Source organism: Carex rostrata, chromosome 4, assembly GCF_964058835.1.
Source record: "Carex rostrata chromosome 4, lpCarRost1.2, whole genome shotgun sequence".
In the NCBI taxonomy this organism is placed as follows: domain Eukaryota; kingdom Viridiplantae; phylum Streptophyta; class Magnoliopsida; order Poales; family Cyperaceae; genus Carex; species Carex rostrata.
In genome coordinates, this window is record NC_135921.1 from 230,652 (window position 1) to 258,335 (window position 27,684).

General features: G+C 35.2%; 4 protein-coding genes across 4 annotated transcripts; 1 reads left to right on the forward strand and 3 right to left on the reverse strand.

Annotated features, from left to right (window-relative positions):
* Nucleotides 1–4,840: 4,840 nt before the first annotated feature.
* Nucleotides 4,841–7,443, reverse strand: LOC144552747 (Plant invertase/pectin methylesterase inhibitor superfamily). Its single transcript, XM_078300743.1, has 5 exons — nt 6,895–7,443; nt 6,397–6,804; nt 6,032–6,192; nt 5,537–5,874; nt 4,841–5,365 (listed from the first exon to the last, which is right to left on the reverse strand). Exons 1-5 carry the CDS (start codon nt 7,422–7,424, stop codon nt 5,006–5,008), a joined length of 1,797 nt encoding a protein of 598 aa, XP_078156869.1. The 5' UTR covers nt 7,425–7,443; the 3' UTR covers nt 4,841–5,005.
* Nucleotides 7,444–10,368: 2,925 nt separating this feature from the next.
* Nucleotides 10,369–13,170, forward strand: AIP2 (RING/U-box superfamily protein). Its single transcript, XM_078300529.1, has 5 exons — nt 10,369–10,591; nt 10,963–11,176; nt 11,961–12,190; nt 12,618–12,824; nt 12,962–13,170. The coding sequence occupies exons 1-5, from the start codon at nt 10,442–10,444 to the stop codon at nt 13,109–13,111; spliced, it is 951 nt and encodes a 316-aa protein (XP_078156655.1). The 5' UTR covers nt 10,369–10,441; the 3' UTR covers nt 13,112–13,170.
* A 3,910-nt stretch (nt 13,171–17,080) lies between these two features.
* LOC144552564 (E3 ubiquitin-protein ligase RSL1-like) lies at nt 17,081–18,736 on the reverse strand. Its single transcript, XM_078300528.1, has 3 exons — nt 18,149–18,736; nt 17,486–17,815; nt 17,081–17,183 (listed from the first exon to the last, which is right to left on the reverse strand). Exons 1-3 carry the CDS (start codon nt 18,616–18,618, stop codon nt 17,114–17,116), a joined length of 870 nt encoding a protein of 289 aa, XP_078156654.1. The 5' UTR covers nt 18,619–18,736; the 3' UTR covers nt 17,081–17,113.
* Nucleotides 18,737–19,167: 431 nt separating this feature from the next.
* LOC144552563 (AT-rich interactive domain-containing protein 4-like) lies at nt 19,168–27,211 on the reverse strand. The gene is made up of 14 exons (XM_078300527.1): nt 26,771–27,211; nt 26,105–26,290; nt 25,572–25,714; nt 24,950–25,208; nt 24,455–24,511; nt 24,333–24,364; nt 24,110–24,242; nt 23,693–23,854; nt 22,675–23,202; nt 21,838–21,975; nt 21,331–21,429; nt 20,510–20,610; nt 20,106–20,196; nt 19,168–19,629 (listed from the first exon to the last, which is right to left on the reverse strand). The coding sequence occupies exons 1-14, from the start codon at nt 26,912–26,914 to the stop codon at nt 19,507–19,509; spliced, it is 2,196 nt and encodes a 731-aa protein (XP_078156653.1). The 5' UTR covers nt 26,915–27,211; the 3' UTR covers nt 19,168–19,506.
* Nucleotides 27,212–27,684: the final 473 nt, after the last annotated feature.

The following is a 27,684-nucleotide window of genomic DNA, read 5'->3' on the forward strand; positions in this document are numbered from 1 at the left end:
ATGCTAACTTATATATGGAGTTATGGTTAAAAGAGCAATTTAATTTGAACTTTACCTTTATCAGTTATAATATAAAATAAGAGGGTTTAAATACCTCCATTTTTTATGTCTCCACCATACCTCCATTTTTAAAAACTTTAATAACTCAAAATTTATAACCTAGAAGTTAAAATAAAATTGTTGGATATGATCTACATCATTTTATCCATGCACGTGTAAAAATTATCACATTTTAATTTTGTTTTTATGTGAATCAATAAGTTGAAAAATCAACATTTAGAAATTATCCACATTAGTACGTTTTTACAAGCTCTTGATGACAACCAAAATATTTATTGGTTAAATAAGCATACAAAATTTGATATTAATCGGTTAAATATGCATACAAAATTTGATATTTAATTGTGTGGATTAATCCAGTTCTATTGAAATGGTCGTTTACTGTTATTAAGCCAATTATAGAGAAACTGCGTCGTTAAATAACTGATTACTCAGCTTTGTAGCGGACTCTGTATTATTTTTGTTTCTTATTATTACGACGTAGGCTGACAAGACGGCGAATGAATGCAAGGATGTCGTTCTATCGCGTCACGTGCCCGGCCCGATCCCCGGGGCGTGACAAAAATGTTGGGGTGGTTTAGCACCCCTCCCTCCAGTATGAAGTATGAACCAAGTTCCGGGCCCCTGCAACGTAGGTCAATCGATCGATCTCTGTCATAGAAGCCCAATTTCATTGTAGACTGCTGATAGGGTGGAAATCAATGCTAATAATATTTATAACACTAATGTCTACTCTAATGTCGATTCACAAGCGTATGAATCTATCGTATAGTATAAATGGGGGTGTCAATCTGCAGGGATGGTGTATTAAGAGATCTAAGATGTAAACTAAGTTCTAGGTTATCGGTTCCTTTAGGTTAGTTGTGTTTGGTTGATTGATTGTTGGTTACTCGGTTGTAATGTTGAATTACAACAGAGAAGTAGTAGTAGATTAAGTGTTTAGAAGATGAGCTTCTAAGGAATCAAATATTATATCATTCAAACTTGTTTAATCTAGGTTTTGGTTGTCATAACAATTGCGCACGGTCTGTCACCAACCACATGCTACTGCTAATACCTGTCAATGTAAAGTTACTCAGTAGCATGCGGCTCTGTCACTATCCACACACGACTGGGTAAACAATACAAGGGCTGGTTTCTACTCCAGTTGGAATCGCATACGGTTTGGCCTTAACTGCACATGCCCTGCATCGGTATCAATTGCGATTTGAGAGCTGCTAATCCTGTTTTAGTGTCGATCACTGGGTCGGTATCACAACACCCTAATTGAGTAAGTCCTGGTTCGGGTACTTACAATTACATGAAGATTAATGATAAGTCCTAATTACTAATATTTCACAATACCAATAATCAAGATTACTCCATTATTAGTCATAGAATGCGACGTTCGTCTGCTAAACTATATCCTAATAGGTTCCTTACTGTAGTTCGAATACAAGCGGTCAACTGGTCAGTCATATTTTACTTGTATCTAAGATACTTATATTCTTAGAATATTGGTTAACCCCATAATGGTATGGCATGGAGTGTACATCTCAATGCATACGAGGTCACTTTAAGCATATAATAAGCAAGAACATAAGGAATAAATCTCAGTAAGAATTCAGATCATGATAATTATAAATGAACCACTAGATTAAACTCATAAGAATTCAAGATTACATGTCTTCACCTAGAAAAGGGTTGCTTAGCCGCTTATGACGGGTTTAACAACAAAAGAGACAAAAGATATAAAGAAAGAGAGCAATAAAGGAGAGATGGAAGGAGAACACCTATGTTGTCTCTTCTCTTATGCCGTCTTCAAATCTTGTCTCTTCCTCCTCTTATAATGGAGACCTTGCTATTCTATTGATTTCTCCTTTGCATAGCCTCCACAAGAGTGAAACCCTAATTCTAAGTGCTCTCTAATGTAAATGTGTCTTCAGATGTTTAGAGATTCGAGATAGAGATCTTTCCCTGGTGTCTATATGCTTATATAGGCCTTGATTGGGAAGTTAGATCTGTAACCGCTGTTTTGACAGTTTTTGCGTGCAGATGCCTGAGTCACATGTGGTTTGGATGTAAACCGCACAGATGGTATAACTGTCTGCGATAGCACTTCTGGGTTGCAAGCGGATGAAGGCATCCATACGGCTGAGGCTAAATGTCAGAATTGCATCGTTTTATGGCTGTTTTAGCTCCAATATCATTGAAAATATGCAATTCTCTAAAATCAAATGAAATAACAAAAATGAATCTGATTCTCTATAAAATAAGCAATTGTAACTCGATAAATGACAATAATTTAAGCTAAGTGATAAGGAAAATAACGACTTATTTCACCCCTATCAACTATAGGTTAAAATTTATAAATATATCATATACAATTTTAAACCTGCAGTCTACAATAGATCATATCCAATTTTAAATTTCATTGTAGACTGCAGGTTAAATCTCCATTAAATTTTGTAATTTTTATATGCATCAATTTTTTTTAGCTTTCTTTATAAAATAAAATTACACAATATTTGATTTTTCAATCTCCTCATGCAATCTCAATTTTCTAATCCTGCCTCCACTTATAGTTAATTTCTTTTCTGGCATTGTTTTCGATTTTTGTTAAAAGCTCAAAGGAACTACAGTTGTTGATTTTGTTTAAAAAAATATTTACAAAAAGATAAAAAATACTCCAATTACCACCCATAAATCATTTTTGGGGGAACCAAGGTAAAAAAAATATGTTACATATAGGACATGCTGTTGGTGCTTTAAAGAGTCTGAATTACACATTTTTAACATGTACATTTCTAAGGACATGTACATGTGTACGTACAGATCTGATTTCTGAATATGAAAAATGAAATATATAGTTGAATGCAAATTTATAAGAATGGTGAGACCCATCTAATATTTATTTGCAAATTAGTTTTAAAAAGCGATTGACATGCAATCTAAAATTGCTGAGTGTACATGACGTACACTATTTATGATCAATTTTAGGGTTTTGATTTTGCTAAATGCATTTGTTATGCACTGCCTCGGTAGGAAGGCGATAGATATGTTATGTGGTTGTTTATATAAGGTGCAATTTTAATTAAATTAAAGATTGTGGGACTAACGGAAATAAAATCCTATCCGGTTAATCTCCGGACACTAAGTTTAATATTTTGATGTATAATGATGTACTTTTTATAGACCCTGGACAAGCGTAATATCCACAAAATAGACTTCTAATTAAGTTGTAACCATATAATTAACCATTATGAGAGTTTAATTAGGTGGATTGCTTGATCAAGTCAAAAACCATCATAGAAGATTTTATTATTTTCTGGGCCCAATGCACTTAAGGCCTGAGGCCTGTTAAAGTTAATGGGCCAAGACAAATTAGCCTTTTTCTCTAGCTGACGAGTGACGACTACCCTTTCTATATATATATATATATTCCCATGCTTGATCAAATTCCCCACTGAAAATAATCTTGGAATTAATTCATGCACCTTAATTACCAACCATTGAAACAACGTAACTTCACATTCTTAGATAATCCAATTAATTAAGAACCACCAATAACTAACTAACTCCACATTCTTAATTAGATAATGAATTAAATTTGCCAAACAACAACGTACGGCTAGCTCCAACAAAGGTGATATCGATGCGGCATTTATGAACATGCATGGAGGTAATATCGGTTATCGGGGACATACCAGTTTAAAATTCCAAAATCATAAGTCCATAAGTCCATGTAACATAGCGGACCGTTATTGTCGCTACGCGTTATAGCGACCGTAGCTCAATTAGCGCAGTTTTATTCCGTAGCTTAGTTTTCTAGATTTAAAACTGCTATAGCTAGCTATTTAGAACACTGATTTTTTTAGTACTTTGAAGAGCTAGGGTGTTCTTAAGTTCACCAAGCCTCTTGGTGAACTCAAGTCTAAAACCCGTCAAATTGTCTTCAAATGATGAATACGAACCGTTGAAATCTGCCTACCTTACGAATGATGTGTCTACATGCGAAATTTTTAAACATTCAAATTAATTTAGTATAAAGTCAATTGGTCAAAATTAGAAGGGTAATAAATTAATTTTAATGCATTCATTTTTTGAATGTTCTTTGAGCGCTTGACTGTATATTAAATTAGTTCGAATGTTTAAAATTTTCACATATAGACACATCACTTGTAAGGTATCTGGGTTTCAATGGTTCGGATTCATCATTTAAAGTCGATTTAATAGATTTTATACTTGAGTTCACTAAGGAGTTTGGTGAGCTTAAGAACACCCTAGTTCTACTCTTATGTTTCATGATTACATATGTACTATTTGGTTCACCAAGGAGCTTGTTTCACAATTACATATGTACTTTTATATTAATTTCAAAAAATATAAAATTTGGTCTCCAAACACATTTTATTGTAGAGATCACATCTAACGGTTTGGATCGACGATTTGGACTTTGAAAATATAAAAAATGGTTGTGATAACTTGTTATAACTCAAAAATTGTTGTAACTTGATCCCTTCTCAAAAGGAAATTAAAATGATGTAGATACTAAATTATTTTAATACTTTTGTGTCTAATAGCAGAAAAAAAGAAGTAAAGATATTAAATATAGGAATACAGACCCATAAAGGCCCAACATAAAAGGACCTCATGAGGCGGCTACATTTACTGATACCAAAGCAATATGAAAACTGAAAAGACAGAGAATAAAGTTTTTTTTTTTTTTTTTTTTTTAAGAACTTGACAATGGGAATAATGTATTTGTTCATGAAAAGAATTAGTTGTATTTGTATACTACATATATATGTTCAACTTTTGATAACTCTACCATGACCAACTCTCTAAAAAATAAGCCAAGATTCAACATTGACCCCAGAAATCTGATCAAAATTAACAAAATTACATCTGTATTTTTCATTTTCCAAAATGAAAAAAATTTATTGCCCTTAATAGTTCATCCCCCTCACATGTATAAGCCAGTCTTAACTGGTGTTCCTGTCGGCCTGATCCACGGCTCGCCGTGCAAGAAATTGGTAACGGTGTATTTTGTCGCATCAGCTTTGTCCTTGACGAGCTTATACCCGGGCCACTTCACTCTGCCGGCAGTGGTAGCCCCAGGACCATTGTTCTTGAATTCCCGATAAGTCAGGGTCTTCAATGCAAAGTCACCGTTCCATGGCAAGAAACCGTCTGGATGGATGAAATCGTCAATCTCAGACTCCATGATCATGGTGTGTGAATATTCCTTCCATGGCCTACCGAGATAGCTTTTGATCTTCGCCTTGTCCGGGATGAGCGCTTTGTCTGCCACTATCTTGCATTTCTGAAAAATTTATATTGATTTTGTGATTTTTAATTTCTTCAAAAAAAAAAAAAACTGTAAATCAGAAACATATGTGCATGGTTTAATTCTCTTATTGATCGAGTCCTATATGTTGACATAAATTGCATAGTACCATAGCCTCACTCCTTTTTTTTTTTTTTTTGTTCTTACCTGGAGGACAAAGCCAGTGGTCTCATGGGGGTTGATGCGGCCCTGAGCAGTGACAATGTTTTGTTGGTTGTCAAGGGGACGACGAACAGTGAAGATGCAGTTTTGGAAGACTGCAGTGGCGTCACCAAAGAGGAAATCGATGGTGCCAGAAATGACACAGCTTCGGTAGAACTGTGAAAGGGAGTGTGCATAGAGAGTGTCTTGGTAGCCCTCCATGCGGCAGTTGAGGAAGATCGAACGGTCAGATTGTACCCGCAGCGCCACGGCTTGGTGCTTGATGGCACCGGCTGTGTTGCGGAATCCCATGGCTATTGCCATGAAGCCATCTCCCATGACAGCTGCATGCCACAAATAATTAAATTCTTATAATTAAACTTCATGTCCCAAACAAGTGCAATATATCTTAATTATATATATATATATGTTTGACATCTTATATATTTTCCTGCTTATAAATTAAATAACATATATAATATCTTCTGGATTAATTCTTACCAACAGTTGCGGTCTTGTAGGTGGTGATACCATCAACGAAGTTCTTGTTACCGGTGATCATGCTCTTTTGGGATCCATCTCCGATCATCGTGATGTTTGCCATTTTTTTTGGGATCAGTACTTGCTCATCATATTCTCCTTCTTTCACGTAAATCACATACCTTTTTTGTTAAAACATTACAAAATGAAGCGAAATGAAATGAATTAGGCCGGAATGCTTCGAAACCATAAAGCAATTAGATTAAAGTGGTACGTACGTAGTTGCCATCCAGCTTTACAAATCCAGGAGTCATTTCTTTTAATTAGGAAGATATATCCACTTCTAAATATATTAATTAATTGTTTTGATTCATATATATATATACCTTCCTTGGTATTCCTTTGGAATGGCCTTGAGTGCTGCATTGATGGAGGTGAAGGCGCCGCTCCCATCCTTGGCAACAACCACATTAGGCTTCAGGTTTCCCTTTACCTTTCCGACAAGAATTCTCCGATCCTCATCAGAGACCCAAGACGGGATTCCTTCCTTGTCGAGTTCCGGGTGAGCTGATTCTTCGGAAAGAAGCCTACGGTTAATTCCGGGGATCTTGATTTTGAGTGCAGAGAGAAAATCTGATAGCTTCGCGAGGATTGCTAAAGCATTGCTCGATAGTTCCTTGCCATCCTTCATTGCCTTCTCCATTTTGGTCTTGAGATCTCCATCTGGGAAACCGTCGATGCATGTTTCCTGGTAGCTGACAACTGCACTCAGCCACACTCTAAATTGGTGTGACCTATATATATATACAAATGCAAACCTTAAATGTATCATAACCTTTATTTATTTTTCTTTTATATATCTAAGTTAGATGGTGTGTGAAAACCTCTGAGGAAGATCGTCGAGTTTGTGCATGTCAATCCCATTCAGTGTGCTTGCCAGGTGATACTTGACATTCTCATAGTGTTCATTGCAATCCTCAATTGCTTGCTTAACACGAGGATCATTCGACTTAAGTAAACTTGCTACGCTAAAAGCATTACCAAGTTCATCATGTATCACAGACACAGTCGCTCGGATCATGTCCTTCGGTGAAGAGGTGGTGTTGGTCGCCTTGGTGATGCTCTTTATGCACATATCCTTGTAATCAGTTGGGGAACATATAACTTCTACCGATTTAGAAATCGCATGCATTTGTGTAGTTGATGGTGCATTGTTTGCGGGTTTCCCTGAAGAGCCTGACCCTTTGCTTGCCTCATGTGTAGGTTGACGTGATATAACTGCAACTCCTGCTATTACCACAATTAATACCACAAAAACCGAGCTACCGGCCAACACCATGCGCTTACGTTGCTTTTGCTTTAACTCGGCCCTTCGCCGTTCCGTGAGCGGCCCGAAATCCGAAAAAGTTGACATGATTTCTCAAATAATGATTACTATTGTTTGAACGGCCTTTTTGTTGTTTATTTTTGTTTTTTGGTTGCTTTTCCTTCTCTGCCTTTGGGCAAGAGGTTAAAGGCAGAGAGGATAGAAGGGGGGAAGGAGAGTAAGCAATGATCGTATTTGTATTTGCTGGTTTTGCTCTTAAAGGAGGGAGGGGAGAGAATCTAGGCATTTGGCTTTATTTAAATTACAGTTGGTTACTCATGTAATGTTAAATGAATGATTCCTATTGCTTGTGCTAAAATAGGATTGCCACAGTTAAGCCTGTATGCATGTGTCAGTTAGTTCATCAAATCTTCTCCATTCCTTCGATTACCAGATAAATCCAGTCTCAGCTAGCATGCATCAATAACAAACTGGCAACAGCAGCCGATCGATCGAGAAGGCAACTGGTACAGTCCAGTTGACCTTCATGCAACCTTGTGACAAAAATGATACATTCTAACTTCTAACTTCTAAGTGGAAGAACTCTAAACTGTAGGACTAAACCTTAATTTGCCTTTATATTTAGTTCTACTCTTCTTCTATTTCTTTCTTCTTCTTTTTTAGGCCTAAATTATATATACAAAAATTGGTTGGGTCCAATGTATGGAATATATGGGCTTCATATGGATCATGACTCAAAATCCAAAATCATCTCCGATTCATCTCATTTTAATTTTATTTTTTTATTTTTTGTTGTTGTTGTAAGAATTAAACTCACATCTGTCCCTGAATAAGGGATGTTTATTACTAATAAAAAAAAATGCTTATTTGCACTCTGGCAGTTGACACCTACAAGTGCCAAGAAAAAATAACTTGCCATTTGTCATACTAACCGAGAGAAATGAATGACAAGACCAAGCTAGCACTCTATACTTGCAAATGCCAAAAAAAAAAAAAAAAAATTGCCGTCTGTCATACATGTCGACAAAAAGAATTAATCTTTAATTAGTAACTTCAATAAAGTGAAAATGCTTGACACTTGCGAGTGTCGTGCAAAAGAAAAAAAATTGTTATCTGTCATATATATATATATATATATATATATATAGAGTAGAACTAGGGTGCTCTTGAGCTTACCAAAGTTTTAGTGAGCTTAACTCTAAAACTCATCAAATCGATTTCAAATGACGAATTTGAACTGTTGAAACCCGCCTACTTTACGTGTGATGCATCTACATGTGAAATTTTTTAAAGATTCGAATTAATTTAGTATAAAGTCAAGCGGTCAAAAACGTTCAAAAAATGAATACACTAAAATTAATTTATTAACCTTCTAATTTTGACCGCTTGACTTTATACTAAATTAATTCGAATGTTTAAAAATTTCACATGTAGATGCATCACACGTAAGGTAGGCGGGTTTCAACGGTTCGAATTCGTCGTTTGAAATCGATTTGATGAGTTTTAGAGTTAAGCTCACCAAAACTTTGATGAGCTTAAGAGCACCCTAGTTCTACTCATATATATATATACATATATACCAAAAGAAATAAACAGTAAGGCAAAGCATGTGCTTGCCACTTGTGAATATCATAAAAATTTAACATGACATCTATATATCATGCATGCCGAGGGGGAGAAAAAAAAAAGAATTTAATCTTAAATTAATCACTTAGGTATGTTTGAATGAGGTGAGAATAGTTAAAATAGGGGTTATTTGAGAATATAGGTTATTTGAAATAGTAATGTACATTCAAACAATATTTTTGTTATTCAGAATAGCTATAATAGTTGTTATTTTCTATTCCTTGTAAATGTTGAAACAGCTACTATTCGAAAGTGTAAAGAGAGAAATTTTTTTTTTTTTCAGATTTCCGCTAACACAGTCCTGAAATGATAAAGTTGACGTCACTTTTGACATCTCCACGTTGTAACAATTTGTTTAAGACCCTCTTACCTATCTTTCATCTTAATTAGCACCTTGTTGTCACTATTCTTTCTGAATTACAGCTATTCACTATTCCAAATATACAATTCAAATAACATTTTTACTAATTCGAATAACACAATTTTTACATTAATCTAAAAATTATTTTTTTCCTCTATTTTCATCTACTAATATAAAATTTCACTATTCCAATTATTCTAACTCACATCCAAACATACAAAATAAAAGATGTTTTATCCTTAACAGTAGTGAGAAAAAAAAAAAAACTGACTTACCATCTGTCATACATGTGACAAAATAAATGACAAGATCGATCATTCATGTATATACTTAATACTTGTGAATGCCAAAAAAGATAAAATTATCATGTGTCATACGAAATATATACAATAAGGTAAATTTAAAAATTCATGAAACTGCTCTAAAACATAAAATTATAACGAATGATCCGAATTCTAAAGACATCCTCCTATAAGGAATTAGGAATCTGAAGACCCGGAGCAACGTTAAATTAAATGTACAAACCACAGTTTGTAAGTATTCAACAATTCCTGTACCCATGCACGGCTGACGGCTCATTCATTCAAAAAGCACATCCTGTCATCCTGCACCCAAAAAGAAAGACCAACGGGGTAGATCCGTGGCACTGCAGATAAGGCAAACCATCAGGATAGTGGGCCCCGTTGACCGAAAAAGCATTTAAATGGCTCAAAGAAACCATAGGTAAACCGGGTGTACATACAAAAAACTCATCAATATTACCTTCAGACGTTGTTCAGATCCAGTGTAGTACCATACTGTGTAGAATGATATTTGCATCGTGTATTTTAACCTTACACGAATCTTAAAGCAAACGCCAATACAACACTAATTTCAGCTCGGCTCAAGTTATTCTACACAGTATGGTACCGCAGGGATACTCACCCTTTAGATGGAGATCGGACGGTGCAAAATCAGCAGAAATTAACATTTCCGTTTCCCGACTGAAACAGCTTTAGACTCAACCGACCGCGTTGCGCGTTGTGTCTTGACCTTCTATTTCTATAAGAGTTGATCGGCTTTTTGCCTCTCTCTCTCAGTTTCCCCTTTCTCCAAGAAAAGCGAAACAAAGCTCCAAATGGCATCTAACGAGTCTCAGCTTAGACAAGAGCTCGACGATTTACAGAAAAAACTCGGGAAGAAGCAACAATTTGAGGCGGCAGTTGCGTCCATTTCTTCGATCGTGAGAGAACAATACGCCTCCGCTTCTCCTTCTCTCCGTAATTCGGTAATATTCCTATTTTTCCTCCGCTCTTTCTCACTTCTGGACAAATCGTGCTCGGTGTTTGTACTCTCTGTTGCTGATTGCAATTACCTTTTTTTTTGTTATTGCCTTCTGTTATATTGTTATATGCTGGAATTAAGTTTAAATTCGGTTTCTCATCTCATCTCTAATCCAAATGGCCTATTTCTCTGCGTTTTGGCTAGGATTCTGTTTCTGTTTTCAATTTGAAGTTAAAAGTTTGATGAATTGAGGTAAAAATGGTACTTAAGCTATGTGAATCAAGTAACTAGAGCCACATAATTGGTATACCTGAAGAGACATGACTCATATGACAACAAATGCTGCTTATTTAATCATGTTTTCTCTTTAAATAGATATTTCAAGCTATCACCAGGGTGTCAACAGTTCTTCAGTCCCGATATGTTGCACCGTATTTCTGGAAAACAGGATTGAATCTATTTGAAGAAGCAGAACAAATTGTAACCGGAAAGACAGAGAAGGAGAATATAAAGAAGTACATTGCTAAGGCACAAGAATATCTTCGAGAGAATGACAGTGAGGCTCCAGCACCACCCAGTAGGCAACCAGGTACAATTTCAATCTGATGATTAAAATGCATACTGAAAAATTTCTTTGGTTTGTAATTAGTATATGTAATGCCCTCAAAAATATAAATTAACGAATCGCTTCCCTATAACTCGTTCAAAGATGTAAATTATCAAAATGTTCAATGAATTTTATGCAAATACCAAGAAGGAAAAGTAAAACTTCATTACTGTTAAGTGAATTTCCAGTTACAAACTTGTATCTGCATCCATCTCATACCAGTTGCAGATTCAGGTTATTAAACTAGTCAAATGAACAAATTACCCAATGTCCAGGGTTGCTACTGCAAAATAAGCCAAACTATTACAGTCAAACAAGGACTCAACACAGTTATGCACAAAATAACAGTGGTAAATAAAATATCAACTTGTAGGGGCAAGATAATTCAAATTTACAGAAGGCTCGTTTATATGCTAAGTAGTTCTTGGAATGACATCTACGGGACATTATCTTTGAATGTGTGTAGGTGTGTTTGCTTTTGTGGGCTGTATGATTGAATGGGGGGCTTAATATATGTGGTGGCATCAACTTACCCAGTGAATTAATTGCTGAGGACACATACATCTGGTACCGGTTATGTGGGTACTGAACTAGTAACAACATATTGGTACTGAACCAATCAATTGTTGTACTGCCAAATTACATTAGAGACAAGTTGTCAACTTGTACTGAAAACCAGCTACTGTACCAGTACCAGGAACTTTTCATCCTATAATAGCAATGATTTATTTTTATCTCATCTCTTACAAATTTACAATTTCCTTAGATAATCGGTATCTCTTCGAGGGGCATCTCACGGTGCAGCAGGAGCCGCCACCGCCGGCATGGCTTGTTGCTCAGCGTACTGCCATGACACTAGAAGCTTCTATGGGAGAATCCTCTAATAGTGACGAATCTGAGGAGTTTAGAGAACAACTCATGAGCCAGTTGATTGCAGCCATGAACCAAGTGCAAGAGTCCGGAGATTTTGAAAGCATTATTGATGCATCATTTATGGTTTGAATACAATAATTCAATTAGATTTTTACTTAAAAGGGTATATGAGTTAGGTTATGATACTATGCATAGCGCAGTTTCCGTACTACGGATCAATATTTTATTTTCCAAATTCCAAATAGTCGATATGAATTGTTTCTGTGATCTCCATATGAAAATGCATTTGCATACTAAATGTTTTACTTAGTAAATCAATATTCTTCAATGGTCTAGAATTTTTAGATCAAGTGATTTTTTAGATAGGTGATCTCCGTAGTACGGTCATTGTACGCTATGCATAGTACCATAGCCGCACTGGCTACTCTATATATTATACAAAGTTTATGGAACCTGAACTGAGGAGTGACCTGGACCTGATCCATAAAGTGGTCTATATGTTTTTAAAACAAGATTTGGGTCTAAGAAACAACATCTGATATTATTTTAGGACGGTTCTACTGTGCCGAAAAAACCTCCTGCGTCGAAAGAAGTGGTGGCAAATCTGCCAGTGGTTGATTTAAATGAGGAGATAATTGAAAAGTTGGGGAGTGAATCAGAGTGCGCTGTCTGTAGAGAAAACCTGGTTGTGGGTGATAAGATGCAAGAGCTTCCTTGCAAACATCTTTTTCACCCCCCTTGCCTCAAGCCTTGGCTGGTTAGTCTTAATTTTTATAAATCTTTATCATGTTATTGTAAATACAATTTATTTATTTATTTTTTTATTTTATCAAAGTGTATTGTTATTACAGTATAGTTACTTTCAAGTGATTTGAAGTTATTGTTTACTGGCAGGATGAGCACAACTCATGCCCTGTTTGTCGGCACGAGCTGAGAACAGATGACCATAAATATGAGAGCAGGAAAGAAAGAGAAAAGGAGGAAGAGGAAGAGAGGAGAGGCGCTGCAAATGCTGTTAGGGGTGGAGAATTTATGTATATCTGAGCAGACTAATATATTGTAAAAAACATATTTTACCTTGTGTTTTTTCTAATGTAAACTTTATATGGTTCCCTTGCTAAATTTTCCAAAATTATAGGATTACAGTTTGTGATGGATTGCTTGCAAGAGATATGCATGAATGCGTTAGGCATTACATCATACATAAGAGTAACCGCTTATTAGGAGGCTGATAATAAGCGAATGTGCACACTAATCCGTCATATTGTTGCTTGATAGCTGAAAGGCAACCAATTTATTTGCCAATTAGGTCAATTTGTTCGAATTGATGGGTTGGACCTGGCTTAGTGTAGTAGTCTTAACCCAATCCGTCTGTGCGGGTTGGAACCCGCTTGTACAATGACTTTGCATTGTTAATGATAAATAGGTTAAAATATTATTGCTCACCCTTCCTTGAAATAAAGCAACGCAAAAATGTTTATTAAATTTGTATTATATATCTCCCGCAAAATGTAGGACCCTCGCTCTCAGCTGCAAGGAATTGTCAACAAGCTTTTAACAATGTATTATAAGTATCTTTGGTTTATTAAATTTGTATAATCACTGTAACTTGTCTCCTTGTTTTATACTGTCTGAGCTTAGAATTAACCTTTTTGTAGTTGATATGATGTGAGTTTGAGTCATTTGATTGCATTGCATTGCATTCTGATGCTGAACAGGACTGGACTGGACTGGACTGGACTGGTATCGAATTAGTCCTTTGATTGCATTGCATTGCATGGTGCATAACAGATTCTTCACTGCAGGATGGACAGCTTGGAACAACATCATGTGTCATTAGCAAACTGGTTCTCTGAATAAGCTTTAACAAAATCTCTCCAGAAGAGGAGGCGGTTGAGAGTGTGTTTGATCAAAAGGGTTTTGCTGATTTAAGGGTGTGTTTGTCTGTTTGATGATTTCATATCACCTAAGGTGACAGACACAGTATTTTTGTTTAGACCCGGACCATCCAATCAGAATCTGCACAATTATTAGAAGAACCGTCATCCCGAACATTCCACCTCCGGTCAAATTGGTTCAGATTCTGATCAGTCGGTCCAGATCGATCTAAACAGAAATTAATATTATGTTACCTTGGAGGATATGAACTCGTGTTTGAGTTTCAAAAATGACCATGTACCCGGCCAAAATTGAATTAAACATATACCATCTTTGCTTAGACATACACTATGTTGGGTAGGATACGGCGATACAATAATTTTTAGAAATCTAGGATACGATAATTTCTTAAATTCTTTATATAAGAGATTTTCCTTAAAAAATAAATCAAGGTCCAGCTTTTCATTTATTAACGGTTTCATTCAATGTGACAGTGAGAAATGGAAATGGAAATGGAAATGGAATTGGAAATGGAAGGAGCAACTGCAAGAGTGTGGTGGCCAGCCTGAGCCAGTAGGCAGTAGCTCAATTTGTTTTGAGAGAGAGAGAGAGAGGAAACTGAATAACTGATAAACCGTAGGACTAGGACTAGGACTAGGAGTCTAGGAGTAGGACTCGGAGGGAGAAACACGATTGCTAATAGCAGCCCAACTTTTGGGCCCCAAATGGATCGGTCTTGGTTTCGTCTTGGGCCGTCTTTTAAAGCTCCAAGAATACAGGTCCCTCCAGATAAAAGCAACACATCACATATTCACATCACCATTTCTTGTAATTTCAACTGAACAACTTTTACATAGATAGGTAGAAAAGAAAATCACCCCATCTAAAGATTTAGAACCATCCGAAAATACAGATTTTCATCCCATTTAAATAAAAATAAAAGGAAAATTCTTCTATGGACTCGTTTTAATTTGGACCGTTCATTTGTTATTGATCAAACGGTTCATAAGTAATTAGCCGGTTCTTAGTAAACGGTACGGTAAAGGACCAGGTTGAGTCAAAAAGAAAAGTCTTTCCTTTCCTCGACCTCGAGTCCCTCTACCCGTTTACGCCACCTTAGTTTTCTACTCTTTTCTACTATTTTTGTACCTCCCGTTACATAAACCTGTAGACCTTACCGCGTAAGACTAATCGTGAGGATTTTGAGGTGACAATTTTTTTGCTTTTTTTTTTTAGAGTTTGAAACAGTAAATTCTTTTTGGGTTCATAATATATTTGGTTAAACCTTCCCCGAAAAGAAGTTCTAAAAATATATAAGAATTAAGTGTCAAAAAAAAAAAAAAAAAATGGACAATCAGTATAATACTTGTAAATTGTAATCAATAAATACTGTTTCTGACAAGTATGACTCTGTCATGTAGCTAGGGAAAGAAAAACCATTAACCAAAATAAATAAAAAATTGTAATGCACCCTTTCAAATTTGAAATATAGGAGATGGACACGAGTTGAAATTAAAGCAGCTTTGCTTAGACATTATATTCTTCTACTGAATCTCTATATAAACAAACTTCAAATTTCAACTTATGAATTGGCTACGGGGCAATCCTGCATGGGATGTAAATTTTTTCACTAAGATAAATTCTGGATGTACCTGCCTACGGGCTGTTTAAAATTTAAAAAAAAAAAAAAAAATTAGAAAGGAAAACCTGAAATTTACATGGCTGGTAAAAATAGAAAGATAAAGAAAAATAAAGAGTGTACTTATGACGAGTGGTTTTTAGATTTTGAATGATTTTCTGGTAGTTGTACATATTGGACCAACACACTCTGTGTATCGATGCGAGACAAACCTGATGTAGTTGTACATATTGGAACCTCATGGTATTATTTATTAGGGTTTTTACCCATGATGACAATTATTATCAACTAAAACACTGTTTCACTTAAATTTTCCAATTCTCAAAATCCTCCAATAACTAAAACACACCAAATCACTCAAATAATGAACCATCAAATGACTAAAATCTCAATTAATCAAATTACTAAAAAATGGAATTACCTAAAAATCCTGACCAAAATGCGCATAATGCCTGATCTTTGATTTGAATTGACTTGGTGTATCACTACATGGACTGAATCTGAAAATGATCATGGCATGGTCCAAAAGAATCAACTCACCCGACTTAACATATGCTCTGACTAACTAGTTCAACAAGAGGAATTAACAATCAACACTCAGTATAGCACATCCACAAACTCAGAGGCGGAAGCAAAGAGAGATTTTGATCGATAGATCTTAACATCGGAAACAGATATTAAACTTCCTCATTTTTTTTTTCTTTTTCTTCTTTGCCATGATTGAACTCTCTTCTAGCTCACCAAGCTCTGATGCTAACTTGTTAGGATTTCTAAGGAGATGTCAGAATCAAAGGAGAAATAAGAGACATAATTTTATGAAAAAAACTTAATTGTATTACTTGAACTCTTCCTTGCATAAAATACAAATGAAATATATATTTATAACAACATAAATCTACAAAAAGAGAAACCTATAAATAACACCTCCTAAAATATCATATACTACATACTAAAAATTTCCTCTTAATATAGTCTGTCAAATATCTTCATTTTTATATTATGCACGCAGTTGTCCTGATCCACCAATGACTGTGATTGAAAGATAAATTTTCAAATTGAATATCAGCCCTCCAATCACATAATATGTCTTATTTTGATTAAATACATCTATTTTATGTGTAGAAGTCTAAATTTAGTTAAAAACATACTCGCCACATAGACTGCTACATAGTTTGTCACAATTAAAATTGAATAAATCTCTAGCGATCTGTTTTCTTATTTCTCTTTATGGCTATCTCCGATTCATGCAATTAAATTATTTTCTTATTTCTCCGTTTTCTATGTTTCATTACTCATCTCCATCTATAGTTCCAACAATAAAAATAGAAACAACCATATCTTTTCAAATTTTGTTTAGGGCTACTACAAAGTGATTAATTATCAGCATAATAAGCAACTAAATGAGTAATATAGTAGAAACCAGGATAAAGTAAAAAATAAGTAATGTTGTCGAAAACTAGCATTAGGAATGTAAAGTAAAGAACAATATTAGAATGGCCTGATTTGCATTCTCTATCTCTGGGTAGAACTCAAGTGCTGCAGCTAGCATGAGTGATGCCCCACTTGTTCCCACAACCATAGCAAAACTCAAAACCACACCTACAAACAAAAGAAAAAAGTTATTCAAATACAAAATGCATCAATGTTTGGTATTTTTTTTCCTCATGAGACTGAACCAGACTTAACAAGGGCCTGGCTTACTGCTTCGTCTTAACTAATTAACATGATCCACTTGTGCTTGATTTAATTTGGTCATTGTAACTAATAGCCCTTCAATTCGGACCCAACTTGGAAATAGAGTGGTATTTGCAATATAGTCTCTTCTAAATTTATAAAGTTGATTAAGACAGAAATAAAATAGGGAGTTACAATGACTTTGTATTTTTTTTAATTAAGTCTACCTGCAAGTGATGTGCAAGCAACCCTCTCTCTTCTCCACAAAGTACTTGCAATGAGGGCACCTCCTCCATTTCTTCTCCTTTGCCACTTGCATCATCAACAGATCCTCCTTCCCACTCTCATTTTTCCCGAGTTTACCAAACTCCTGGCAACTCAAGCCTGAATGCCATGCAACTTTACATGCTGCGCAAAACAACCTCCGGCAACTGGGACACTCAGAGCGGGTTACAGTTTCTTCTCCATCATCTATTATCAGTGCTGAGCAATCCTTGAATGGGCAGTATAATTTCTGTGCACCTAGTAACATTGATTCGCATAATGCATTGCCCCACCTGTGATATTCACAGAAATTAATATTGTTCAACTTGAATTTTAGAAATATTCAGGACAGATTTACATTATGATATATGAGAAAGTTCAATGATTAATGTAACATTTTCAAATTCTCAAACTGTACTTACAAATTGACTTTCAAGTTTCAACATCCGACTTAATGACAGATATGTACTAATAGCCCATGTTACTATAAGGATCACAATTAAGATGGACTAAATTAGACTTTTGCAATAGCATCTATAAGATTACATACAAATGTTGCAATAGAGGATGCATAATTGGGTTCGTAAATAAAAAAAGCAATTAGGTTAAAAGGATTGTTAGATCACCTTTCAAAAACTTCACGAGGAAGTAATTCCTGGCACATTCCAGGTTCTAGTACAACCTTGCAATTCTCATCGGGGCACTTTACAAGCGATATGTTCTCTCGGATTTTGGTGCCCAGATAGCGGCTAAGGCAACTACGGCAGAATACATGGGAGCAAGCATTGCTTGTCTGGTACACCTCATCCACCGGTACATTCTCCATGCATATCTTGCAAAACAGCTGAGACTCAGATGAAGACAAAGAAGAACCTATGTTCTTCTTTTCTCTCTTTGCCGGCTGTGCCGAACCAGTCTTTGCCAGCTGTGCAGAACCAGTGACAGCTGAGAAGAGAACTTCCTGAAATTGGAGCTCCTCTGCATAACTCTCGTCGGAGATGGGTATCAGATCATGCGTCTCGTCGCCATGAGAAAGGGCAGAGAAGTAGAAATCATCTACATGATGTGTGATATTAGCAGAGGATGGTTCTCCCATGGTATGAAAAGAAAGAGTGACAGTACACAGACATTTTACTCACTGAGAGGGTTTATATTGAATAAAATATTCTTGGAAGCTCAAAGGTTTTTTGAGAAGGTTAATGTAATTGGTCCTTTCAGAGGGCAGGAGTTATTTCCAATGTTATTTAAATTTCCTATATGTGGTATGAACTTGCTTGGGAGATTGTGAGGAACTGAATCTAGTCTAATAGATTTATTCAAATTCTTGTTATACTCGTGCTTAGCCGAAAAGAGAGATTAATGAGAAATTAGAATATGAATAGATCGTTTATTTCCTTTCTCCCTTTATACAATTTTTTATTTTTTATTATACTACTCAATTATCATATTACCTATAATGTCAATTTGAATCTCTATTCGAAAGCATCTGCTAGAATCAGCTTACAGACTCGATACGGTATCATATTTGACATCTGCACCAACTACCAAGTAGTTGAAGCCAATTTGATTTTAATTTTCGACGCTTAGAAATTTGGGCCGATATGCATAGTTGCAGATTAGTTTATGGGCCAGGTCAAACATATACTCACATAATTACGGAAAATTATAAACTTTAAATCAGACAAGTAGTATATACAAGCTTCAAGACAGTTTTATCTAAAGAAGCTTTAACCACAGAATACTAAGATTTAACAGATACTAAAGCTAATGCTATTCTATATATATATATTTTTTTTTGGTGCTGTTTTACAATCTATATTCTATCAATCAGAAAACTGAGATATAACCATGATACGCCAATAAGTAACACTACATGTTTACTCTTTACTGAAGCTTTTGATCTCTCTACATCCCTCAGCTCACGAAAAATAAAGCAATAAGAAAAGGGAAAATCAATCTACAGTAAAAAAGAGAACTAATCAAATTAAGCATTCATTGCTACAGTTCGCATGGTTGATAAACCATTTGAAAATCTTGCCTTTTTCTTGACATTTGTTACGCTACAATGGGGGCATATGTACTCCAAACCATCAGTCTTTGCATAGTCCTGTAACATGAAATCAAATTTCAAATAAGATACAGCCTACTGACTACAAAAATCTAGTCCACTGCATGATGGCTAAACTCTTTTTTCTCTCTTTTATGTTCCAAAAAGCAGCTCAAAGTTAAAAGCACATAACGGGGTGCCATGCTACATTTTGGATTAAGCCTCACGAGTGTGTATCAGTGTATGTAGTTTGAGTGGTGTTGTAATTTTGAGTTTTAGTTGTATCATGTACTGGTGTTGTGGTAACAAAAGTGTGTTTGTTGAGAATCAGCTATGATGTCATTATTATGTAAGTTCTAACCCAACTGCCCAAGTGTGCCACATTTCACCTCAATTGTAAATCTTGACCTAATGAGACAAATGTTGGTCAACCATTATATTTCATTTACTGGCAAGTATGCCCATGTCCGACTTGTCCTGAAAAATAACATTTGATAGTCTTATGGTATGAGTAAATAAATTGTATAGATGTGCACCTTAAAAGTACCCAAGCCTTGCCGTCTGTCGCATCCGAAATGAGCCCACTCACCACAAAGCCCACAATTTACCCAATCTCCAGGGGCGCTACTGCAAAATAAGCCAAACTATTTGTTAATTTCAATATTTTCAAATGCAAGCAACAGCTTCCTATTATTCCAAGGGATAAATAATTTTGTGGTTTTTGCCTCAGCAACTAACACATCCCATTTTGTCCTCAGATCATTAGTGTAAAAAAATATCAAGGCTGATAAAAGGTTGGGTTTCAAGTTCAAATATGAACCAACAATAACTAACACACCAAATCATCTTATACTCACGAAGAAAAATGAATTTTAAATATGGTAAAATGTTGTGTTTGATTGCAAAAAGAGTACAAGGGAAAATCAGTGGGCCCTCAAACCTGCGACATAGCAAGCAGCACTCTCCATCCACGTCGTCATGTGCTAGTTCATACTCCAAAAGGTAAGTTTCATAATGTCGCTTGAGTGTGTTTCCAACTCCCTGAATTTAAAAAAATAATAATTAAATACTACACGAATTTAGTTCACCACTTGTTATATTTATAACTAAAAAATAATAATAAAAAGGAGTGATCCATACAGAACAATTTCAAATAAAAAATAGCAAAGAAAAAACTAGGTTAAGCAAAGGGGAAAAACAGCAAAATTTAAGATAAAAAAATTCCGCAATTAACAAACATGTGTTTATTGACAGAATTGCACTTTCATGGATATGTTAAATTGGTGAGAATTTGCTTGAAGGATATCTTAAAACAAAAGGACACAGAAGTTGACTAAACATTCAGATCAGTCTTTACCAAGGTAGACATATATTTAGACATAATTGTAAATTCCACCCACTGATGCAAATAACACAATATTTTTTTCACAAACAAACAAAAGTTCAGTCTCAAAGTACCAAACAAAAAGATTTACACTATTAGATGATAAAATACAATGAAAGGTACAACAAACAAAAGTCTTAACAATGTAATTACCCAATTGAAATATAACTAAGCCAAAAAAAATTCAAGTACTAATTTCAAGCTTTTTAAACCTGCTAAGTTGAATTTAATTTATAGTCCAGGCCAGCTTAGTCATCTTTTATTGTCTTATGCTGTTAGCCTCTAATTCAATTACCAGTATTATTTGTGATACAACAAATTAATTCATTTGATACATTATAATATGATAAGAGCAGCAAAATGTTAAGAAGACATACAGTCATTCTATTGGAGATAGTATGGTTGCGCATCTTTGAAAAAACTTGGCCTTTCCAGTTTATGCCATTTCCCACATAGAAACCTCCTCTTGAAACCACCTGAATATCAATGGGGAATTCTTCAATCATTTTCAAATTGCATAGCTCATTTAAAAATAAATATATATATATATCATGGAACATTATGCAGTAGTGAGAAGTACATAATATTGCAATGCCAGCGGTTGATTTTTTTCTGCTGGTAAACACCAAGATATGTGGAAGGCTAGGAACAGAATAACTTGTACACATATTTTCTGCTCCTTTTGATGGTATTTCATTTTAGTTTTACCACACGACTAGAATTCAAGACCGATATAACCAAACTATAAGGACTCAAAATATCCACTTAACAATAATTATTTTTTACAGTTCGATGGTATTATTAGGTTCCTGTGTAAATTGTTAAAATTTTGGGTGTATTATCCAAATAGTTTAAAAAGATAATTAAAAAGGAGGATAGGTTACCTCTTTATATAAGTTATAAAGATCAAGGCGCTTTGCATTTAGAATGGCATCAGGGAACTCAGACAGGCCCCCTTGTGGAACCAGTTTGTTATGCCCTCTTTGTACCAGAAACTGCATCACATCTTTCAAAAATTCTTCCTGCCAAACAAAAGCACATAAAAGATTAGATAGTGAATTGTATCAAATTGAAAGATTCATGAAAGTTTCAAAGTTTATTGTATATGTCACACCTATAGCATAATTTTATAAAAAATAATGACTTTACAAAAAAAGGAGAAGTTTTGAATCAAAGGAAAACCAACATACTTGGCATATTATGAAGATGCAAAATTATTTAGGGGAATAGCTAAAAATGAAACTTGCTAACCACTAAATCAGCATTGAAATTGAATCAGTATCAAATCGATAAATTACTTAATTTAGATTAACAATGGATATTTCTGATTCCCCAATTTTAATTAGGTCGTAAATCAAACTAAAACAAGTAAGATTCAAAATGTTGACTTCTAATTCCCGGAAACACTGCTAGTTCAATGCAATTCATTACAATGTTAGTCATGTCTTCTGCCAAAACAAAACTCATATGGTACTAATTTACCATCCCCTTTTGTGGGGTTTCTCTGATACTCCATTGCAGAAGTGATATTACTAGTTTCATTTGGTTTAAAACTTTAAATGATAAAGCCTGAAACAGAATTATATATTTTACTAGGCCCATTGTATAATTATAATTTAAACAATGTAAAATTGGACCAAATCAATGCTTGGACACAGAAAAGAGATTAATTTGAAATCAAATCAGGGCTCAATTGCACAGCTCGAGAAATAACACCATACCTCAGGGCAGATTCGAATTGGGGGACGGGTGCAACCATGCCTCTTCATAGGCAAAGGATTCATTGGCACCACTGGCTGAGACAATGGTTTTCTTTGTACAATCTTAGGTGCTAATCGTACCGGGCTTTTCTTCACAACCGGTACTGCAACTGGTGCTAACCCTAGTTTATTCCCCTTACTTACAGCACTCCCTTCATGCCTACAACTACTACTACTACTACTACTCTCCTCAGTACCAAAGTAAAGACTGCGTTTATGCTTCCTGGAGTGGGGTATGGGCCTCATGCTACTAACCAATTTTGGGTTGAGACCTCGTTTTGCTCTCTCCTTAGTGGGACAAGATGAACATCTCCAGATAGAAGGGATGCTTTGTGTACTTTGTGAATCTTTTTGGTTCTCTCTGCTGAAGAACAGGAGGCGATTTGCATCTCTTTTGTCGAAAGAAGCAACTGGTGTTCCATCCAGACTGGCAATGCCTAAAGCGACTAGGCCTCGGTAAGAAGCCTCCTTTGAAACATGTTTTAATACCTAAATATTTAGAAAAAAAACACAGTTAGATTTTGAGGTCAAATGTAAAGTCATAAAATGCAAAGTTTGAGTTGCATTCAGGATACTTTTTCATGGTAAAAGATGGTTTAATTCTTTTGTTAATATGTTCCAGTGTGATCGGAAAAATTAAAAATGTTTCTTTAGTTTAGCATTGATAAAAGAAGACCATAAAGAGTAAAGATTGACCAATAACTAGAGTTAATAATATACTAATATGAGCCAATGATATATTCTCAATAACAGATGAGAGATGTATCTGCATGTATCATATTAATGCCAAGCATGATATGTTCTAAAAAAACAAAAAATCTAGCTTCAGCTCAGTCAACAGCTTCAACCGAAAACTTTAGTTTAACAGCTTTCAGTTGAGTTCAAACCAAATAAACCAAATCATATGATACATGTTATGTCGTATTTACTGTTAAGTTGCAATGACTGAATTAAAAATACTTGTTAAGGAGAAGCAAACCTGTGAGGCCCATTTGGGGACAACCATGCGAACCTCAAAAACAGGGGCCCCACATGCCACTGACACAGAAGGCTGAGCACCATAGCTCTCCCCTGAGCTTGCCACTGCGCGTACTAGTTGAGTCTTCTCTATTAACTCGTTCTTTATATGCTTCTCTAATACCTGCACCATAATCATGTAAGTTTTCTTCGACATCTTATAGCACTTTTAGTAACTTTTTGGTGGTTTCATTTGGTCCGTGCAGAATTGATGGTTATTCAAGGTAGGATGGACCTTATTAAGGAATAAATAAACATTTGCAAAGCCACTAAAATTCAGAAGCTGATACAGAATCCAGTAATTTCTTAGTTCATTTCCTAATGAACCTAAGCACAATTGTCAAAAAAGAAAAAGAAAAGAAGGATAATAACAAAATACCTGGTCATCAAAACAAGTTTGAGCACCACCGGAGACTAGTAGAGAGATGTGGGCAGAACTGCAGGTTGTGATGTCACATCTCATAGTCACTATGCCATGATCAAGTGTTCCAGCTTCAAGAGGCGGGAGTGCACTGTGACAGAGTAAAATATTTAGATGGCCTTTGCCTCTTTAACTTGTCTGCCAAGATTTTAACTCAAAAGGAACACACACAATAACTAACCTTACTCGGTTCTGAAGCTTGCTTCCACGTATCTGCACAACCAAACATGAACAATATATCAAACATGATACAGACAAACAAATAGAAGTAAACTGCACATGGATAAGGTTTTTCTAACTTACTTCAACATTTAGAAGAGCAGATAAGCCATCTTCCAGAGAACCCAATAAAAATGCATCCTGGAAAACAATATAGGTTAGAAAATTGAAACAGAGTAGAGGGCAATGTATTTAAATCATATAATCAATGATCCGAATCGGTCAATCATATTACACACAAGAATAGGAGAATCAACCGAATCATGTGATTCAGTAGCATGATTCCCAATGTTATTCCTTTAATTCGTATTTAACATGCTTAAACAGTTGGACCAGATACTGGCCCCAAAATTGCATCAAAACTGGATTTTTCCCTTCTCTGCCCTTAAAAGCCCCATAATAGTGTAACACGACATTAGAACTCACCTTCTTTGCCTGGACAGCCTTAAAAAAGTATAAATAAATAATGGTTTCTACCACTACATTGTGCAAGCAATTATTATGCAGAGATAAAAGTTCTTTCAATAAAAGAAAACTTTCAACAACTAAAAAAAAAGGCTGTAAACAACATTAAAGTACCTGTCCACATGGAAGACCGCAAATTAGGAATCTTACATCCACATCCTCTTTATAAATTGTTATGGCAGGTGAAGTCTCCGAGGAGTCTTCTTCTTCTATCTCAGTTTTTGGAGCAGCTATTTGTATTTCTGGAGCATCCCCAAGGAGGCGGGGTCCCTGCTTAATGCCAACCTTTTGGCAATTTGTTTCGGTAGACATGCAATAAAGCTGAAATGATGCATTTGCGAGTTGAAATGCATCCCATGTATGGCTAAGTGAACTGCACCAAGACAACTAATTCTTGATATCACATATAGAATTCAGAAGAACAGAAAAATTAATTTCATTATGACCCTACAAACATTAAAAATCTAATGAATCCCCAATGCATGTTATGAAGTATTGAAAATACCCTGTTTAAATTTTGAAAAATCATGTCCATGACATACCTACTTGCTCACGTTCTTATATATGCACGCTATTGAAGAAATACAAATATTGATCATTTTTAGGGGAATAGGAAAAAGGTATATTTGATCCTTTTCATGTTTTCAACAGCCATACAGAATATTCTCATCTGAAATATCATGCAGGGCATTATTATTCATTTTCTCAATAGTATTATCAAATAAAGGACATTTACCTTTGAACAACAGACACCAATGCCTCAAAAAAATGTGAGGCTGAATAAGATGAGAATTGCTTCTTCCAATATATTACGTAGGGTACACCCTTTGAATGCAAGCTTTGTGCAATTTTCTCACCGTTGGGGACCTCTAGGTAGACCTGTAAGATGACATAAAGATTTTGAAAGGCAGTTCCAATCACAAAGTTCAAATAAATAAAAAAATTGCATAAATCATACCAGTATAAACATAGTGGTTTAATACACAGCAAAGAAATGAGGGATTGCAACCTGTGGTTTTAATCTAGAAGACCATCTCTGGAAAATCAAAGTTTGAACTTCACAAAATAAAAGGTTCTTTTACAAATAGTGGAAGATATTATAGTACATTTGGAACTAATACTAAACAATTGTTTAAGGCTGGTAAAACATAACTGAATTCTCCTGACCTTCCTACTAGTAATCAAACAGAATCATAGTTATGTGTTGGGTGCATATTTCGATAGTTATCAGCTTGTAATTAGAGAAAAAGGTTACTAGAAGCAACTTACAATTGTAGGTAAAGGAGGGTCAATAAGAGAAGCAAGGTTATCAGAGGCATCAATGGTTCCCCAAATGAGAGAACCAATCTCTTCTTCATCAGAAAGCTGTTCTCCTTGAAAAAATAATATAATGGGTCGTACCGACCTCTGAGCCTCTTTAAATTGATCGAAAGATGGATTCACAAGCTTATGCACCTAATTTAAAATTGCATATAATATGTACGTTAAATAAGATTTGATTATAAAGGTTTAAGGAAGAAACCACAACTAAATCACCCATAAACTCAAACAAAATCTCAATAATCCATATATACACAAAAAAAAAAGACAAAATGTTGCCTGCCTTTCAAAATGCCATTGTCTGCATGCTTATTGTACGCAAAACAAGAAATGCTCTTGGTAAAAGCACCGAAAATTTATTCGGTACCTCCATGATCATGTCTGAAACTAGTATGTAACTATTAAATGGAATTCATATGAACAAATTTGAAGACTACCGACACTTGTTTATTTAATCAAATGCAAATCAATAAACTGGTATTTTTGAGATTTCGATATGACCTAATACCAGAATACTCTTTTGTTCTCTCCCCACTAGGTCAGAGCATTACTGACTTTGCCACTCAGACTGTTAGAGAAAAGAATAATTACAAAAAATAAATAAAAAAAGGTAACCTCAACACGGCCAGCTGAAGTTATTTCGGGAAAGGGATATGGAATTCTCTTTTCTGTGTCTCCAATCCGTCTATTGGCATAATTCCCACAAAGAACAGCTAGAAGAGTGCATGTTTCTCTTGCTAAGCTCTTAATATTTGACATATTAACCCCACTAAGCAAAATCAACTGCTGAGAGAGAGAGAACAACTGCAAAAGGGCAGTTGAAAATTCTCTCAAATCGCTTTGAGAAGTATAAAATTGGAGGAATCAGGCATGCTCCAATGCCAAACTAAAGAAAATTCGACGAGATAAGGAAGAAAAGGAGGATTATGAGAGGAAATCAGAGCGGTTATGGCCTCGGAATTAGGAATGGAGGAAGGAAGAAAAGGGGGAGATTAGGGATTTAGATTGGGGAAAAGAAAAGAAAAGAAAATAGAATAGAAGAGTAAAGTCGAGAGCGAGAGATAAGCGAACCCTAATTGGACCCTTAAAAACCACACTGAAATTAAAATTAAAAAAATTTAAAAAAAAGAAGTGAGAATTCCCTAAAGATATTTATTTACAAGCAAAGCAAGCAAGCAACCTCTCATTATAGAAAAAGCACGAGAGGCAATTATTCCTATTTCTAATATCTCTATCTCTATCTCTATCTCTATCTCTATCCAAAGTTGTATTGTATATATACATACATAAAACCTAACTCCAATTAAAACCCATCCAAACTAAACTATAAACGGAGGCCAGATAAAATTGGAGCAATTAACAATCTGTACCACCGACAAAACCCATCACGCCAGAAATCATGATCTGTGGGTTTGGTTTGGAATAAGCGGAGAGAGAAAGAGGTGGGATCTTTTATTTAATGAAGAGAAGAGAAGAGGAGATTTGGAGAAAAATCAATCTCATCAAGCTGTAAAATAAATAAAAACTGA

Bases quoted from the DNA above. Each gene is read 5' to 3' on its own strand.
- LOC144552563 (XM_078300527.1), bottom strand. From the start codon at position 26,914: ATGTCAAATATTAAGAGCTTAGCAAGAGAAACATGCACTCTTCTAGCT. The intron at 26,291-26,770 runs GTTACCTTTTTT...ATTTTAAATTAG, and splicing joins CTTCAGCTGGCCGTGTTGAG to GTGCATAAGCTTGTGAATCC. The intron at 19,630-20,105 runs GTGCACATCTAT...TTCATGTTACAG, and splicing joins AAGGCTTGGGTACTTTTAAG to GACTATGCAAAGACTGATGG.
- LOC144552564 (XM_078300528.1), bottom strand. From the start codon at position 18,618: ATGGGAGAACCATCCTCTGCTAATATCACACATCATGTAGATGATTTC. The intron at 17,816-18,148 runs GTGATCTAACAA...TGAATATCACAG, and splicing joins CCTCGTGAAGTTTTTGAAAG to GTGGGGCAATGCATTATGCG. The intron at 17,184-17,485 runs GTAGACTTAATT...TTTTGTTTGTAG, and splicing joins TGCTTGCACATCACTTGCAG to GTGTGGTTTTGAGTTTTGCT.
- LOC144552747 (XM_078300743.1), bottom strand. From the start codon at position 7,424: ATGTCAACTTTTTCGGATTTCGGGCCGCTCACGGAACGGCGAAGGGCC. The intron at 6,805-6,894 runs GTTTTCACACAC...ATATATATATAG, and splicing joins CTCGACGATCTTCCTCAGAG to GTCACACCAATTTAGAGTGT. The intron at 5,366-5,536 runs GTAAGAACAAAA...TAAATTTTTCAG, and splicing joins CCACTGGCTTTGTCCTCCAG to AAATGCAAGATAGTGGCAGA.
- AIP2 (XM_078300529.1), top strand. From the start codon at position 10,442: ATGGCATCTAACGAGTCTCAGCTTAGACAAGAGCTCGACGATTTACAG. The intron at 11,177-11,960 runs GTACAATTTCAA...CAATTTCCTTAG, and splicing joins ACCACCCAGTAGGCAACCAG to ATAATCGGTATCTCTTCGAG. The intron at 12,191-12,617 runs GTTTGAATACAA...ATATTATTTTAG, and splicing joins TTATTGATGCATCATTTATG to GACGGTTCTACTGTGCCGAA.